Below are 16267 nucleotides of genomic sequence, written 5' to 3'. Positions count from 1 at the left end.
TACGAGAAACCTGAGATGGACCCGGGGGGACCCCGCCTCAGGCTCTGTGGTCCTCTGTTCTAGGACGGCAGTTGGCCCAGTGCCCTTCCTAAGAGCCTGGCTAGCAGAGCACAGGCGCTCTGCAGCTCACAGTTCTGAGTTCTGTTCTGCACATCTTATTAAAAAAATAAAAATAAAAAAGATAGAAACATCAAAATTCCAAGCCAGTATTTAGAGTATGTGGTTGTCACCTTGATGCCTGAGTTCTGAGCCTCCAACCAGTACCCGGCATTTATTCATTCAGCCAGTGTTTGCTGAGCTCCTATTATGTGCCATCCACACACTGGGGTACAGTGGGGAGCAAGACAGACATGGCCACTGTCCAGAACTCGTTCTAGAGGAGAGAGGCTGATGAGGAAAAAGGAAAGGAACGAAGAGGGACTTTCACTGACAAGTGCTGGGGGGGTGAAGATAAAAGGGGTGGGAAGGGGCTGGTGGGGGTGGGTGGCAGGGCCCATGCAAAGGCCCTGGGAGGGAAGTGATTAGGAGTGGCAGGGAACCCCTGGCTGGGGTAGAGGGTGGAGGTGGAAGGGGGTCAGAGGAGGGTCTGTCTGGAAGCTTAGGTTATTCCTTGAGTGTGAAGGCAGGTAATTTACTCCGTCCTCACTTCCACCTGGTCCTAATGGGTCATGTGCGTGCTAGGAACCGGCTCTCAGTCACTAAGGTCACCAGGTGGCCCCTGCCGCCCAGGGCCCGCCCTGGAGGTGGGTAGGCCCCTCCCCGCAGGGCTGCACTAGTGGCCCTGAGGTGGCCCGGACTCGGTCCCTGTGGGAAGCTGCTGCCCCGCCCCTGCACTCCGTCCTGTCTGAGTCACCCACCTCAGGAGACCAGGGCGCAGTGGCAGGGTCCCCGTCAAGCCACCGCCAGCCGTTCTGGGCACCACTGGGAGATTAAACACATTCGCTTAGAAAAAGCAAAGAAATAACTTCTTTTGATAACCAGCATCTGTTAGTTAATGGGCCTCTGAGAGCTGTATACAATTTAAACTTTTTATTAAAAAGAAAAAAAAAAGCTCATTTACTCTCCTGGGAGCTTACGCTGTGAAATTATCAGCTGCTCGGCTTTTTCCTTTTAAACGTGACTGAACATACAATGGAGAACATTAATTTTGTTTTGTTTTGTTCTGAACGAGAACTGTGGGTTTTACTTTCCTCTCGTTTGATTAAAGTCATCTCAGCTTGTATGTGGGGGAGCCAGACTCACAGTGGGGAGCCAAGAGGGGCCCCTGAGCCCCCAAACCCACCCTCCTTATTTTAGCCCTGAGCCTGGAGCGGCTGCAGGCCTTTCTCTAGCTGTGATGTTTTCTACCAGCACCAAGGGCTTCGGAACCAAGAAGCCCCGGAGGGGAGGGGGCCTGGGTCCAGGTGGCGGGGCCGGGACCTTCTCTTCCTCAGCACAGCCTCCTAATTAGGTGGCTCACGCCACGTCCCACAAAGCAGCCCTGAATCACTCCCCCCAAATACGGTCAAGGAATCCCACCCCTGTCAAGGGACCGGAGCCCCCAATGCCAGCCTGGAGGAGGCCCAGCTGCTTTGGCCTCGGCCAGCCCCTTCCTCCCTGAGCCTGACCGGGCAGGAAGCCGTCACCCCTCACCCACACTGTCGGGCCGCCGGCCAGGGAGGTTGTCCCTATGGCGGCAGTGACCTCACAGGTTTCGGTGTGAGGATTAACTGGCATCACTCGGCCGTGCGTACTGAGCTTCCACCGAGCGCCAGGCACTGCCGGCCCTGCTCGGAAAGGTCGCGGTGCCTCAGTCCTTCCCTTTTACATTGGCGGCCGAGGACCCAGAGTCAGGAAGCATGACCCAAAGCAGAAGGGTGATGGGATGGGTAGAAGACGGAGGGAAGGAGGCCGCTCTCTGGGGATGCTGGTGGCGGGTGTCATGAAGAGGTGACCTGGTCTCAGGCTTGAAGGCAAAGAAAGAGCCAAGCTTAGAAGGATCTGGGGGAAGAGGTGTTGGCAGAGAAATAACGTGCAGAGGCCCCGAGGCGGGGAACAGCTTGCTGTGATCAAGAGGAAGAAGGAACACAGATGCAACCTGGGTGGGGGAGGCAGGTGGGGCCGCGCAGACATCGGTGAGCAAGAAGTTGGGGTTTCTTCCGAGTGTCCTGGAAGCCCTGGAGCTTTAACCAGGGCTGGCCATAGCGCGGCCTCGAGGTGCTTAACAGCCATCCAGCGATGGCCACCCCCGGTCTCATCCTCTTTCTGGAAGACACTGCATTTCTCTAGGATCATAGCCCCCTTGGTTGACTTTAATAACTGGTGAGAGCATTTTTCAGACTGTTTAATTTTATTAAAAGATTCAAATTTGATGATAAATGATGGCATGGTTGCCTCAAGCCTTAGACACAGACTCACTCAGCTGTGGACACATTATCGCCACCCACCCTCCTCCCACCAGGGACCCCCTCCACCCGATGCAGTCTGAGACCACAATAATTCTTTCTTGTGCTTTAGTAAATATGCCAGGAACACTCGTCACTCTCTGAGACCCACAGACAATATGAACTTGGTGGTGTGTGGGGTTTTTTTTTTAAGAAGAATGGGTAGATAAGTCAGAGCAATTTCAGCGGGCTGATTGAACCCCACACAATCTAACGGAAGGACAAGGGCTTCCTTCTGAAAGCATCATTAGCCTCACAGACAATTGTTGTTCGAGATCCGTGACAAGAGCCAGAGATAGGAATCGGGTGGAGGAAGGAGGGGGTGCTTCGTCGGCACTGAGTCCCGGAAACCCTTGCGCCCACCAGGATGCCAGTTAATTTCACAATGTACAGACGTGGCCCTGGGCACACAGGCAGGCCTGGAGAGGCACAGCCTGTCCCCACCGTGGCGACAGCCTCCCGAGCAGAGGAGGACACGGGCGCAGGAGCATCTATCTCCTCCGTGTCTCCTCGCAGCGCTCCCTGCCCGCTCCCTGGGGTGGTCCCAGAGACACATTCGGGATTGTTTTTTCCCTCCTTGTCCTCGAGGCACAGGGAATCTTGAAAACAGAGAACACCTGTGCAGGGCTAATTACAGAGCGCGTGGTAATGCCGATATCATTAGTATTAATTACTTTCCCAAGGCTGGGAACACCGCTTTCCTCCCAGGACCTGTTCCCGGCGCCAGCCCAGCGTGGTGGGGGCAAGGGCTGCCGCATTCTGGGGCTCAGCTGGAACACGCGCGTGCGCCGGAGGCGGCATTTACCCCCACGCGTGGACCGCTGGCGGCCTGCCTGGTGGAGCACGGGCAGGTGCACACAGACGCCCCCAGTCGGGATTCGGGGAAGCTGAGTTTCCCCCAAGAGACAAGCCTTCTGCCGGAGAGCTGAGAACCGAGAGCCTGAGCGAGAGCCTGAGCGGCATCTGTAATCACGTCTGAGTGTGTATTGCTAAATTCGAATTAGTGATCTTTAAGGAACCTTCCTCACCCCCATTGCACAGAATCCCAAGGGTACAGGAAATAAGGGGGCCTCTGAGGTCCAGTCCCTGGTGCAGGTCCCCGAAATGCCCACGGAAGGTGGGAGCCAGTGTTCAAAACTAAAAGCAATGGACATGGCCTTGAGGCCCAGGTTTGTGGTTACAGTTGCTAACCGACCACAGTATACACTCCGCAGGGGCTGAGCCACCAAGACACAGGCTGAGCTGACAGTGGCAGGGCCACCACCTGTCTGTGACGGAGAACAGGGAAGGAGTGGCCTTCCTCACAGACAGGTGTGGGGTCTGCACCAGGCTGGAGTCCCCGGGGTCAGCCGGTCCCAATCTCATAGCCGCTGGAGGAAGGCCAGCCAAAGAATTAGAAGCAGAAAGGGGAGAGGGGCCACTGGAGGACAGCGCCTCCCACTGTTGAGGAGCTTCTGCAGCAGAGGCCCGTGCTGGGGGGGCTGGGAGAAGTCCCGGGCTGCCCCGTTACAGAGCACCAGGGGCGCTTGGTAAGACGTGGGGCGCTTCTCGGGGGTATCCGGACTCGAGCCATCAGTGGGCCTTTGTCCGATGAAGAGCAGGCTTTGCCCAAGGGGGTCTTGCTCCACCTTGAAAAGCTCATATTCCACATGGGGGAGCCTGATGCCCAGGGGCAGGCACCCATTGGTGGCTGTGACATCCCGTTCCGTTCCCAGGGACCAGGCCCCGGGGCCCCCGCAGCTGCTCGGCTCTGAGACGTTGAGCACTGCCGTGGTGACCTGGTCCATGGGGGTCACACGAGCCTCTGTGACTTGGAACACCAGCTCGGTGCCACCGAGGACCTTGGCGGATGGCGTGCCCCTGGTGTAGCGGCCGGCTGCGTAGACAGTGAAGGTGGGCTGCTGGCAGGCGGGGTCCGAGAAGTGATGGTAGTACCCTTCCCAGGAGCGGTTGTGCCCATGGAAGGTGAAGAGCCTGGTGAGGAAGAGCACGGCAGGGCGCACCTCGCACCCGGGGCTGACCCACTGGCCGCCCAGGTGCAGGGGCAGGGCCACGGGGGCAGGCAGCACGGGAGGATGGTGCTCGTCGGAGAGGGCGATGAGGCTGCAGGCGGGGCAGGGGTGAGCGTGGTGCTGAAAGACACACACAAAGGGCAGTGACTGTCTCAGCTGGAGAGGTTGGGGTGCACTCTGGGATGGGGTGCCATGGGGCCTACCCAGTGGTCACCCATCACTCTCCACTCCCAGCCTCCAGCTCAACGGCTACTTAGCTCTTCTGAGACCCTCTGGGCCTTTGCACCTGCTGTCCCTTCTACCGGGGATCCCCCAGAGCATAGTTTGATCGGCTCCTCATCCTCTAGGACTCAGATCAAAGAGCGGCCTTAGGGAGACCTTTCCTGACCACCTGCCCGGGCATCCTCGGGGCCTTTCTAGTGCTCAGAGACCTGTCATTCCGCCCCTCCCCTTCTTTCCACCCTCCCCTTCATTAGATCGTAAGCTCCAGAAAGCCGAAACTGTCTCTGCGGCTGCTCTGTCCCCAGGGCCTGGCACAGTGCCTGGTCACAGCAGGAACAAAGTTGCTGAGTGATGAAGGAATGGATGGATGAATGAGTGGATGAGAAATGGAATGGAGGTGCCCTGTCCTGGGATTTGACAGAAGTTGTTCTTTCCCACCCCCAACCTGCTTGGTCCTAAAATTCGGCCGTTAAGGTTTATTGTGGTTTCCTTGCCAAGGAGACGCTCTCTACCCTTTCATCCTTCTGGGTGCCCCTGGGGACCAGGAACTGTGCTAAGCATGTCTCATGCAACGGTTACATGTTAGAGTAGCAGAAGCTGAAACCCAGTGGACCAGGCGGCCAGCCAAGGGTGTGGCAGATGCGTTGAACCCTGTCTGTCGGACCCCACCCCCTTTCTATGCAGAAAGCCTCATGCCCCTCCCAGGAGCCTGGTCTCCATTCCCGGGTGCAGAAGAGAGATTGTATCTCCAGAAATTTCACCTTGGAAGGTGAGCATCCTTCCTTCCACATCCCTGGAAAGTGGACGCAGCACCAAGGATGGGAATACTCCCCCTGCCGCAGAGCCCATCGCCTGGAGCCCGTGCTGAGGAGAGGGCTGGGACATTGCAAAGACGCAGAACACAGTGACGGCCACTGGGGTGTCATTTACAGTAGGGACAACCGGCCACCCCTGTGGCGTCAGGTTCTCTGCGGCCTGGGCTATGCGTTTCCTCTCTCGTTGGCCTTATTTACAGTTTCCCTGCCTCACGGAGCCTCAGGAGCTGGGTTTACAGGGAACACGCCAACGACAGCCAGATGCTGAACCGAATTGCGAGGGAGTAGTCAGTCTCTGCTGCCCAGAGCTTAGTCCCAAGCAGCGTTCTGAAAGGTGAACCTCCTTGGCACAGCCGCGTGTCGGCAGGGCTGGCGTGGGACTAGCACACCTGCGTTTGCAAAGTGGGCCAGGGACAGGGCTTCCGGAGGACCCAGCTGGGAAATCAGCTGCTTTTTCTTCTTCTTCTTCTTCTTCTTGCAAAAACAAGAGATTTTCACAGATTGCTCCTGGGTGACTTTCGTGCCAAACAAGTGGTGTCTGGGAGGGCTGGTTTAGAAAGAAAATATTGGATGATGGGAAGTATTTATCTTCTTTTTGGATGACCACATTAGAAGCTTATTATTTATTTCTTCAGTGAATCTAAACTTGCCTTGATTTCCATAATGTAGAGAAGTAATTGGTTTTGATTTGGGGGGTTTTGACCCAGAGTACTTGAAGGTGCTTTGAAATACTAGCAAATGATGGCAAAAATGTTTGTGATGGGTAGTTAGTGGAGGGAGGGCATTGCGTGCGGCGGGTGAGAGCCCGCTCCAACGTTGGCCTTTCCCCCGTATCCTGGCTGTTGTCATGCTGGTATGTGTCCCCAGAACATAAGGCATCACAGCAACATAATCCCAGGGCCGCCCTCTCTCCAGAACGGAGCTGCCTTTTGCAGACAGGACATTGGGGTGCTGGCTGCTAATTGGGGGCAAGCGTTTTTCTGTGGAGCAGGAACCGGTGGAGAACCTGGCGCACTTCTCAGAGAAGGGGGAGAAAAGGCACGCCCTTCTCTGATGCTCTGGAAGGGGGTGAAGGAAGGGGCCGCCTGTCAGTCTCCCGGGCGTCATTTGGCCGAGGCCCTGTTGTCTGTGTTCACAAACAAGCCTTCAGCCAGCAGAACACGCGGATGCAGGAGCCAGGCTCCTCCTGGTTCAAGCCTGTTACATAAAGTTATTTCTCAAACAGCACATACCGCTTCTAATTAACCCCCAGAGGGGACACCAGGCTTGGATGCTTTTGGTTGAGTGCTGGCTGATTGATTAGGATTCTATATCCAGGCAATGAATTTGGGGATCAAATTGGTTTGAAATTAACTTCTAAAAATGTTCATGTTTACCATCTGGTTGGGTCGTGGGCAAGGCTTGGGCCCCAGAGAGCACAAGGTCACGACTGATTCGTTACTTGGGGATATATATGCCGCATCTCCTTCTTTGAAATTATCTTCCTTTTTTTCCGGAGAGGGGCCATTTAATTTAATGTCCGTGCATCTGGCACCACTCATCCCTGCAAACGTCCCGGGGCTCTGCCTCAGTCACATTGCGGGTGGCACCGGCCTCACGGACTGGTCAGGTGGCAGAGGGCCGGAGGCTGTCCGGAGCCCAGCCTGGGAAGACACGAGTGTCATTCTTGGCACCAGGGGTCCGTCCTCTGGATGCAGGGTTTCCCTAATGAGGTGGTGGGCTCCAGTCATGACCCTGCCAGCAGCTTCTGCTAGGTAGGAGTAATGCCAGACCATCTAACAGTGGTTCTCAACCTTCCTAATGCCGCAACCCTTTCATACAGTTCCTCATGTTGTGGTGACCCCCAACCATAAAATTATTTTCGTTGCTACTTCATAACTGTAATGTTGCTACTGTTATGAATCGTAATGTAAATATCTGATATGCAGGATGTATTTTCAGGGGTCACGACCCCCAGGTTGAGAACCGCTGGAACATCGGCTGCCAAAAAGGGAATACTTTTGAGGATATGGAAGAACTGGGGCTGATTTTCTGATTATGAGAATGTCTGGTGCTTTTTTCTCTGCTCCCCAAATCCTGCCTTGGGAGAAGAGGGGTGGGCTCATTCCCAGGACCTCACCTTGGGGTGCTCCCAGGGGTGAGAAGTTGCCCCACCTGTTTTCATTCCTTGAGTGTATAGTATGCAGTAGGCACTTAATACTTGCTGAATGATGTGACGGTTGACTAAGGGCTCAAAGAGCACTTGACAGGGACAACTGACCTCATCCGTCCCTCCCTCCCTCCATCTACTTTTGAAGGACGTTCCTTGGGTGCCAAGTTCAGACATTCTTAACTTGGAGCCCTAACCTTGACTTCCTTTTTACTAACCTCTAACTCAGTGGTTTTCAACCAGTGTGCCGCGGCACGCTGGTGTGTCAACAGAATTTTTAAAACATGCAATACCTGACTATTTAGTCGGGGGTACTGACCTCTTTTCCCTTAGATTGTCAACAGCCAACACAACAATAGCTGTTAGGTGTGAATAAATCAAAATTATACCTTTTTTTTTTTTCTCAGATCAGTGAAAAATATCTTTTTTGGTGTGCTGCTGAATTTTAGCAATTAGTTTATGTGCTATGAGATGAGAAGATTGAAAATCACTGCTTTAATTGATAAAAGTTAACGTTTCTTCTCACTGTGAATGTAGACAACAAACTCCTACAGCTTCCAGAACCTCTGACACTGTTGCCTGTCTCATTTTAACATTAGTAAGGACCCTGGAAACTATTTACGCTCATTACTACTTTGAAATTAAGGGAGAGTAAAGACTTCATGTGGCCCACAGACCAGGGTGGGGAAGCGTGAAGGCCCTGGGCAGGAGCAGGTCAGGTAGGGCTTGCTGGGCCACGGCTCTGAGCTTGCCCTCCCAGGGCCGACACTCACCAGGGCGCTCTGCAGCGGGCGCTGGTAGCCGGTGGGCCGGTAGTGCCACCTCTCTGCCCAGTTGGTGTGGATGTCCCCCAGGTACAGCTCCTCCACCAGCTGGGGCCCAGCCCGGGGCTGCGGCTGCAGGCGGCGCTGCACTCGGACCAGGCTGAGCTCGTGCATGGTGAAGCCCAGGGCGGCCGTGCAGTCCCGCGCGGCCCGGGCGCTCAGCAGCTCATACAGCGTCCCGGACACCCAGGCCTGGGCAGGGGGCAGCTGCTGGGCACAGTCATGGCTGGCCTGGGTCCGGTTGAGGCGCCTGGTGATGTCCAGCAGCGCGTGGCGGCTGTGGAAGACGATTCCCACCTTGTGCAAGTGGTAGTCGGCCTCGGTGGCACCACGGGTGACCCAGGAGGCCCGGCGTAGGCGGACCTTGCCCTTGATGACCAGGGAGTGGGCAGGCTCCTGGCAGAGGGGGTCCTTGTAGTAGAACTGGTGGGCTCGGAAGAGGCGGCTGGGGAAGAAGGTGTAGGAACGGGTGAGGAACTCGGGCCCAGGTCGCACCTCGCAGCTGTCGGGTGGGAGAGACGGGGTGGGCAGAGCAGTGAGAACCTGCACGTGAGCCCCTTTCTGGGTGGGTCCCACCCCCCACCCTAAAGCCCCCACCCTAAAGCCCCCATTGCAGACCTCAGCTCAGGGCTGTTGGGCCTCTACAGCCTCAATTTCTCTGAGTGATCTTAGTGAGTCCCACTGGGGGGCTGGGGCCCTCCACTCAGTGCCTCTGGCTTTGGCCGAAGCCCGCTTGTCCCCTTCCTTTCAATCCTATCACCTTCTTCAGGTGACACCCTCCCTCGGGGCCCCCGTGGGTCCCGGGGCCCCAGGGAAGTGCACAGGCCTTGCCGCTGGGAGACCTGGTTTCACCCACTCTGTGCCTCACCGGGAATGTGAGCCAGGATGACGGTCCAGCTCCTGTGTCTGTGATGGGGAGGTCTCCATCACAGTCATGGTCTCTGGACATGTCCGCACAACGGTCACACCTGAGAGGTACTCCTCCTCAGGACCTCTGTGCTGGAGCTCCGGAGGCAGTGCCCTGCCTGTTCTCTCTGTGTTGGATTCCTGGCACCTGGCCCAGCGCCCGGGACCCAGGATCCTCCTTGGGTCCTGGCTGCCGGACCATGATGAGCGTGGATGTAGGCGCTCAGATCCTGTCTCCCCTCCGCAAGACTGGCCTCCCCACCAAGCTTTACCCACGCCTGTGCCAGGCTGTGGGCCTAGCCGTGGTCAGCAAACATTCAAGGTTCAGATCATGCATATCATTGCTTTTCTGGGTGGTCTCTGTGGCATCTACTCAAGGTTATGGTTGTAGAGCTAAAGCGGCCAGAAGCCTATGCAAGTGGGGACATGGCTGTGTGCCAATAAAACTTTATTTACAAAAACTTTATTTACAAACACTGGCCCTAGCCCCCAGGCCCTCAGGCCCTATTCTGCGGGTGGTAAGGATGAGCACAGGGTGGGCTTGGGTGCCAAGAAACGCTAAATGGCTCCGGGACTCATGTCACACCTGGGCTGGGACTCTCCCACCAGGGGCTCAGGGGGGTGCGTGGTGGATGAGTCCAGGAGAAGAGCAGGCAGGTGCCCCTCCCGGAGTCCTCCGCCCAGGGGCCGCCGCCCAGGGCCTTCTTGCTCAGCCTGCCCAACAGCGCTAAGCAGAGGTGCTGCTGGAGCCAGTGTGTCTTTAACGCGGCCTCCCTTCCTCCCAGAGACAGCAGGCCGGAGCCTCCGAGGGCAGCGGACCTAGTGAGAATTTAATTACGCCGTTTGGTTTTCATTGACTTTCTTTTCACAGTTCCCTCCCACTTATGGCAAGTGGCCCTGCTCTCCGTGTCCAGGGCGATACTGCGCTTCCTTTAAAAATAATCGAGGACACTGAGTGTGCTGCTCACTGCGTACTGCTGTCCCTCAGTGCAGCTGTAAGGGTGAAGGAGTCTGTGGAAGTGACCAAAGGCAAGTTGGTGCAAAGGGAAAGTATAAGGAAAGCGCCAGGATAGTTAAACACGAAGGACGCTCACACGCCGAGGTGGCCTCAGCCCGCTCCTCGCCCATGCCTCAGACAAGGCCCGGGAGGGGACGGTTTGCCTAAGGGGTTGCAGCAGGTCACACTGGACATCTTGGTCTCTGCACTAAGGCTGTCTGGGAAGAACAGAGGGGAGCTTTCTAGGAAGAAGGTTCTAGAAGTTTCTAGAAGCACTGTTCCAGAATGCAATTGGCCCCGGGGCAGGAGCAGCCAGCAGGCAGTCCCTACCCTTCCTGAGCCCCAGTTCTGTCTCAGAGTGACCCCGGCCAGTGGTGCCTGGGTCCCCCCGGACTGTGGAGTTGGCTGAGAGCCGGGGAATGCATCCAAAGGGGCTTTGCTGAGCTCCAGGCCTTCCCTCCACCCAGAGTGATAGCAGATGTTTGGCATCTCGCTTCTCTCTGACCTCAGAAGGTGCGTGGAGGACACGGAGAGTCCATCCAGTCCCTGATCCTAGAATGGGGCTGGCTGGAAGGGGCTGGCGGGAGAGAAAGTGATGTGCTAGGTGTGGAGGAGGCCACTGCCTCCCTTCTCTCCATCCCCACATTAAGAGGGAGGACCCCACAAATGAGGGCAGAGCACGAAGCCCATTGCCCCAGAGAGCAATAGTGCCTGAACTGGCAGGCCAGCCTGCAAGGTTAGAGAGAGAATGAGACAGGCAAGCAAGACACCTGAGCCCTCTCTAACCCACCACTTCCTGCCTCAGGACCTTTGCACCAGCTGTTCCCTCTGCCTGCCTCTTCCCCTGGTTCTCTGGATGGCTGACTCCTCTTCTTTCAGCCTTCAATGGAATGTCACCACCTCCGAGAAGCCTTCCCTGACCACTCTCACAAAAACCCTCCCAGGTCACTCACTATTACATCCTTGTTTTATGTCCTTCATTGCAGAGCTTAGCACCACCTCGAGATTGTGTTACTTATTTCTGTATTCACGTGCTTAGAGCGTGTCCCCCTCTGTACTAGTCCATACTAGGCACTCAATAAGTATTTGTATAGTTGGTGTTTGATGTGTTGAATAGGTGGATTTTGTCCAGTTGCTGCTTGTGGCTGGGGCATGATGCCCAACACGGTGCCTGCCTTCTAGGCTCACTCTGTGGTGGTGTTGGTGGGTAAAGAGTTATGCCACAGGTAGAAGGCCTCTTGGTCAATAGGACAGTTGTGCCTATTTCATAGATGTGGACACTGAGGCTCAGAGAGGAGAGTCTCCCAGCACAGGGGCCTAAGGTCAAGGTGACCTTTGGTCTTACCCAGTGGAGATCCAGGGACCCTCGAGGCGTGGAGGCAGCAGTGCAGTGACGGGCGCTCTGCTGGTCAGGGGCTGCTGGCAGCGAGGTTCCCAGCGCAGGTGGCCACCCCCTGCTTTCCCAGCTGCCTCTGCAATACGGGCTGCAAAGCAGACAGACCCAGGGTTAGGGCTCCAGCTCTGCCCACGTGCCTCACCTGCCCCAGCTGCCCTCCCACCCCAACCTCCACCTCTGCCCCTCCTGGGGCATCCAGCTCCCCCGTAGGCCACCCCAGCCCCCGAGACAATGATGGGGTGCCTAGAATCAGCCTCCGGACTCATCTCCAGGTTGTGACCACCATGGAATCCAAGCCTCCTGCAGGGAGACTGCCCAGATTCCCAAAGTCACTGTGCTGAGCCCAACTTCCGCAGCCCAGACCCTGCTCAGACTTGCCTGCCGTGGCTGGGCACGGCCGGGGACACGAGGGCCCTCACTCCCGGACGATGGCACTGTCCACCGCGGCATGGGACTGCCACCCCTTCACCAAGGAGCCCAGGTTCCGCTTGACCTCTGCCATGTGGAGCAGAACTGTGCCTGCCCCTCGAGGCCCCTCACGCATGGACCTGCCTCGACCAGGCCTTGTGCTGTCTGTCTCCATCTCTGTGGGCCCTCGGCCAGCACGTGGGGCTGGGGTGAAACCTGAGGCCTCTGGGGGGAGGATGGGTGTGAACAGCGGGGCGGGGACCCCAGGCCCTCCTGAGTGACCCCCAGATGTGCTCATCCTGTGGAGACCAGCCAGGCCCGGCCGTGGGACTGCTCATTCTCTTCCAGGAGCTGCTTGGAGGCGAGAGCTCGGGGCCTTCAGCTGCTGAAGAGCAGAGATCCCGCCAAAAACCATCATCTCTCCTCCGAGGCCTGGCCTTGACACGGCCCAGATGGCGGGATGCTGTGGGAAGCCTGGCAGCAAGCGGTGTCCAAATATTACAGCAGCGGCGATGCTCTGGGTGGCTGCCCTTGACCGCTGGCCCTGCTCCTGCAAAGGGCTTTCCAAGGTCCTCTTCCCACCGAGCCTGTGGCCGAAGTGGGTCAGGGGCTCCGGGGCCTGGCGGAGATGTCGGCCAGCCGGGGAGGCAGGCCCTGGCGGGAGGCTGGGGCCGAGTGAAGCAACAAATGAAGGATGTATTCTGTCCCCTTCCCCATCTCACGCTCACAGCTTCTCAGTCAGGGTCAGGAAAGGCAGCAGGGCCAGGGGTGGGGGCTGTGGAAACCTGGGGACCACACTACCCCTTCACAGGGCACCTGGTGTCCCCACATGGACATGGGGGCCCGTGGTGGCCAGTGGCCTCTCAGGAAAATGAGGCGAGTGGAACCCTCACCTCCCTGGAGGTTGGGAGTCTCATCCAGAGACGCTCAGAGTCCTCAGCGGTCTGCTGAGAAAGCTGGAGCAGCGAGAATGGTGGTGACGATGCCAATAACCTGAGTATTAACTGAGTATCGGCTCCGTCCGATTTCATACGTTATCTGCCCTTTGCAACAACTGAGGAGAGGAAACGGGCGTCAGCCTTAGCTTCCTTCTCAGCAACACGGCTTAGCTTGCATGGGGGGCATGGGCTGCCCAGCTGTGGCAGAGCCAGGATTCCATCTAGGTGGTCAGACTACGGCCTGACATCTTAACTGTTGCTCGTCTTGCATGGCAGGCAAGGGGGAGTGGCTGTTTTCAAGACTTGGTGGGATGCAGGGTGCTCCACAGGCAGTTGCTGAATGAATGAATGAGTGAATGAAGGAAGGAAGGAATGAGTGAGTGAATGACGGAACGAAGGAAGGAAGGAAGGAATGAATGAGCAAATGACGAGTGGAGGAAGGAATGGGAATGCTGGTGCAGCCCTGGGCCCCTGCTACCTTCCTGGTTTATCCTACAGCTGCTTTATTGGTTTTAATCGGCCAAGTAGAAGTGAAAACCAACAGCCAGCTCTCAGGGCCCCTGTGCTGAGCGACTACATACCAAGGGGCGTCTTGCATGAGAGGAGCCTGTGGTGGTTCCGCATTAACTCGGGCAGAGAAATTTGCGGGGATGGAGCCAGGACATTGTGGTGGGTGGGCATCACAGACGGGCCAGACTCTGGCATAACCGTGTGGCGAGTCCTGAGCCGGACGCATGCGCCTCAGCGCCAACAGCTCGCACCTTCCACCTGGGGAACTGGGCCCCGCGTTCAGTTCTGCAGGTGGTGTGAGCACCACTGTGCCAGCGAGGCCCTCCCCGGGTTGACCTGGGGAATGGATGTGAGCGAAGGGCAGCAAAGGGCCCGAAGGGTCCGAGCGTTTGCCGCTGGGAAACTCGAGCTCGCATCTCAGCAGAATGGCCAGTGGCTCTGAGGATGGCACTGGCATTGTCCCCACGGCTCCGCTTCTCGAGGAAATGTTTTCTGCTCTGGAGCAAGCGCCGTCCCCCCAGCACCTCTCTGAAGGCACGGCCCTGACTCCTCAGGGAGCCTGCTGCCGGAGTGGTTTACTTCGTCTTGTTTTTCTGTGAGAAATTAGGATTCAATTAAGTCGGGAGATGATGTGATACGATGAAATCTCCCTGCATTCAGAACATGCACACACAAAATAGAAAACACAGCCAGAGGGGGAGGGGGTGGGAGGCAGGAGAGGCACAGGGGGATCCACGCTGAAGGAAGGAGACTTGACTTGGGTGGTAAACACACTGTGGTGTGCAGAGGGTTATCATAGAACTGTACACCTGAAACCTGTACAGTTTTATTAACCAATGTCACCCCAATAAATTCAATTACACACACACACACACACACACACACACAGAGAGCTCTGTGGAAACACCCGAGCGAACATGACATCTCCCCTCAACCGTGAACCGTCCACGTCAAGGTTGCAAACATTAAATTAGCTGATTCGAAATGAATACATGAAATTTTCTCAGCTGCAGCTTTTGAGGGAGTCTTTTGATTTTCTTGTCTTCGCTCTCTCTTCTTCTTGTCTCTCCCCTAGAAAAGTCTTAACTAAAGAAGCGGCAGCTGCAAGCAGATGGTGCTGGGGGCAGGCTGTACAACTTTTCGCAGGGACCTGATAGACTGAATTAAACGCATGGGCCAAATTGATTTTTATCAACCATGGATTTTTAATTAACAGTGGTGTCCACTTACTGCCATCCATTATTTACTGTTTACCCACTAATTAAAAATTACGCTGCTTTTGCACTCATAAGAGCAGGGACATTTGAAATTAGATAGCATCGTTCAAATCACCTGCAGAATTAAATCCAGAGCGCCCAAGTGCCCAGACCAGGCTGCTGGGGTTTAAATGCCATCCACTCTAGCATGGTGCGTTATTGCGAGTCAGGAGCCAGGAACAGGCTTCCCCACATGGAACCTGCCTGGGGCTGTGAAGGGGATGGACTTGCTAAACCTCTGCTGAGGCCCTTGGCCTAGATTGTCTCGGATCAGCTGCCATGTCTGCATCATGGTGGGGAGTCTCCCAGCTTCCAGGGCAGGTGGCCTGTCAATGCAGGGATGCCTGTTGCCAAGTGCCTGACGTTGCTAGGGACCAACAGCTGTAATTTGCACAACCACCACTGATGGAGATTCTGTCAGTGCCCCCATTTTGCAGATGAGGAGACTGAAGTTCAGTGGGTTGGAGGGCCTTGGCTGGTGTCCCTCTATCCCAATTCAAAAATAAATCTTGGCCTGGCCACTGTTGCTCAGTGGTTGAGCATCGATTAATGGACCAAAAGGTCCCCAGTTCAATTCCTGGTCAGGGCACATGCCCGGAATGCAGCCTAATCCCCGGTGAGGGCCATGCATGAGGCAGCTGATTGTTTCTCTCTCTCTCTCTCCCTCCCCCTTCCTCTCCTCTAAAATCAATAAAAGATAAAACATATTTAAAAATAACTCTTGGTAAAATATGCCTAACATAAAATTTACCCTTTTAACCACTTTAGCATGTACTAGGGAAACCCAGTGACATTTAGAACGTTCACCATCACCCCTGTCTCATCCCATCTCAGAACGTTTCATCACCCCAGAAAGAAACCCCAAACTCACTAGGAGTCACTCTGTGTCCCTCTCCTCTCAAACCCTGGCAGCCACAGATCTGCTTCTCCGGGGACTTGCCCATGCTGCACTTCGCGAGAAGTGGGAGAGAAAACGCGCCCTTTTCTTATCTGATCTTCAGTAACACCCCTGTCAGGAGGGTGTGGTCCTTCTCATTTCACAGAGGCAAGTGGAGGCCCAGAGAGGTTTCTCAAGCCCACAATCCGTGTGGGTTTTTTTTCAAAGTAAATGAAAAGTGTAGGCCTGACTTCACCGGAGGAGGGTGGGGAGGTGGCCAGGGGTGTGAAGCCGAGCAGACGGAGAAATAGCAGATCTTCACACACCTTTTTTTTGGGCGGGGGGGGGGGGGGGGAGAGTGGGGGGCAAAAAGCAAAAGCAGAGCACTCTTTTTCTCCCTTAACTGGCGAGCCTGAGGTTCCGGGAGGCGTGCCAGGTGATTTCGGTGCGGGAGAGCGCCTTTATTCCGGTGCCGCATTGATTTTAGAGGGTGTGAAAAGGCAGCCAGCGCCCGTGGCCAGCTGTGCTCTCACC

General features: G+C 56.0%; 1 protein-coding gene across 1 annotated transcript in view; it reads right to left on the bottom strand.

The window, feature by feature from the left end:
• Positions 1-2327: 2327 nt before the first annotated feature.
• APCDD1L (APC down-regulated 1 like) overlaps positions 2328-16267 on the bottom strand; it is a 53139-nt gene continuing 39199 nt past the window's right edge. Inside the window, exons 2-4 of the mRNA XM_070421371.1 lie at positions 11694-11832; positions 8395-8947; positions 2328-4555 (exon numbers count right to left, since the gene is read on the bottom strand). Coding sequence (XP_070277472.1) covers positions 3785-4555; positions 8395-8947; positions 11694-11832 — 1463 coding nt within the window. The 3' untranslated portion in view covers positions 2328-3784. The remainder of the gene's footprint in view (positions 4556-8394; positions 8948-11693; positions 11833-16267) is intronic.

This window comes from Myotis yumanensis, unplaced genomic scaffold (assembly GCF_028538775.1).
Source record: "Myotis yumanensis isolate MYYU_CA2020_CCGP unplaced genomic scaffold, mMyoYum1.0.hap1 SCAF_7, whole genome shotgun sequence".
NCBI classification, from domain to species: domain Eukaryota; kingdom Metazoa; phylum Chordata; class Mammalia; order Chiroptera; family Vespertilionidae; genus Myotis; species Myotis yumanensis.
This window is presented reverse-complemented; position numbering and strand designations above follow the sequence as displayed.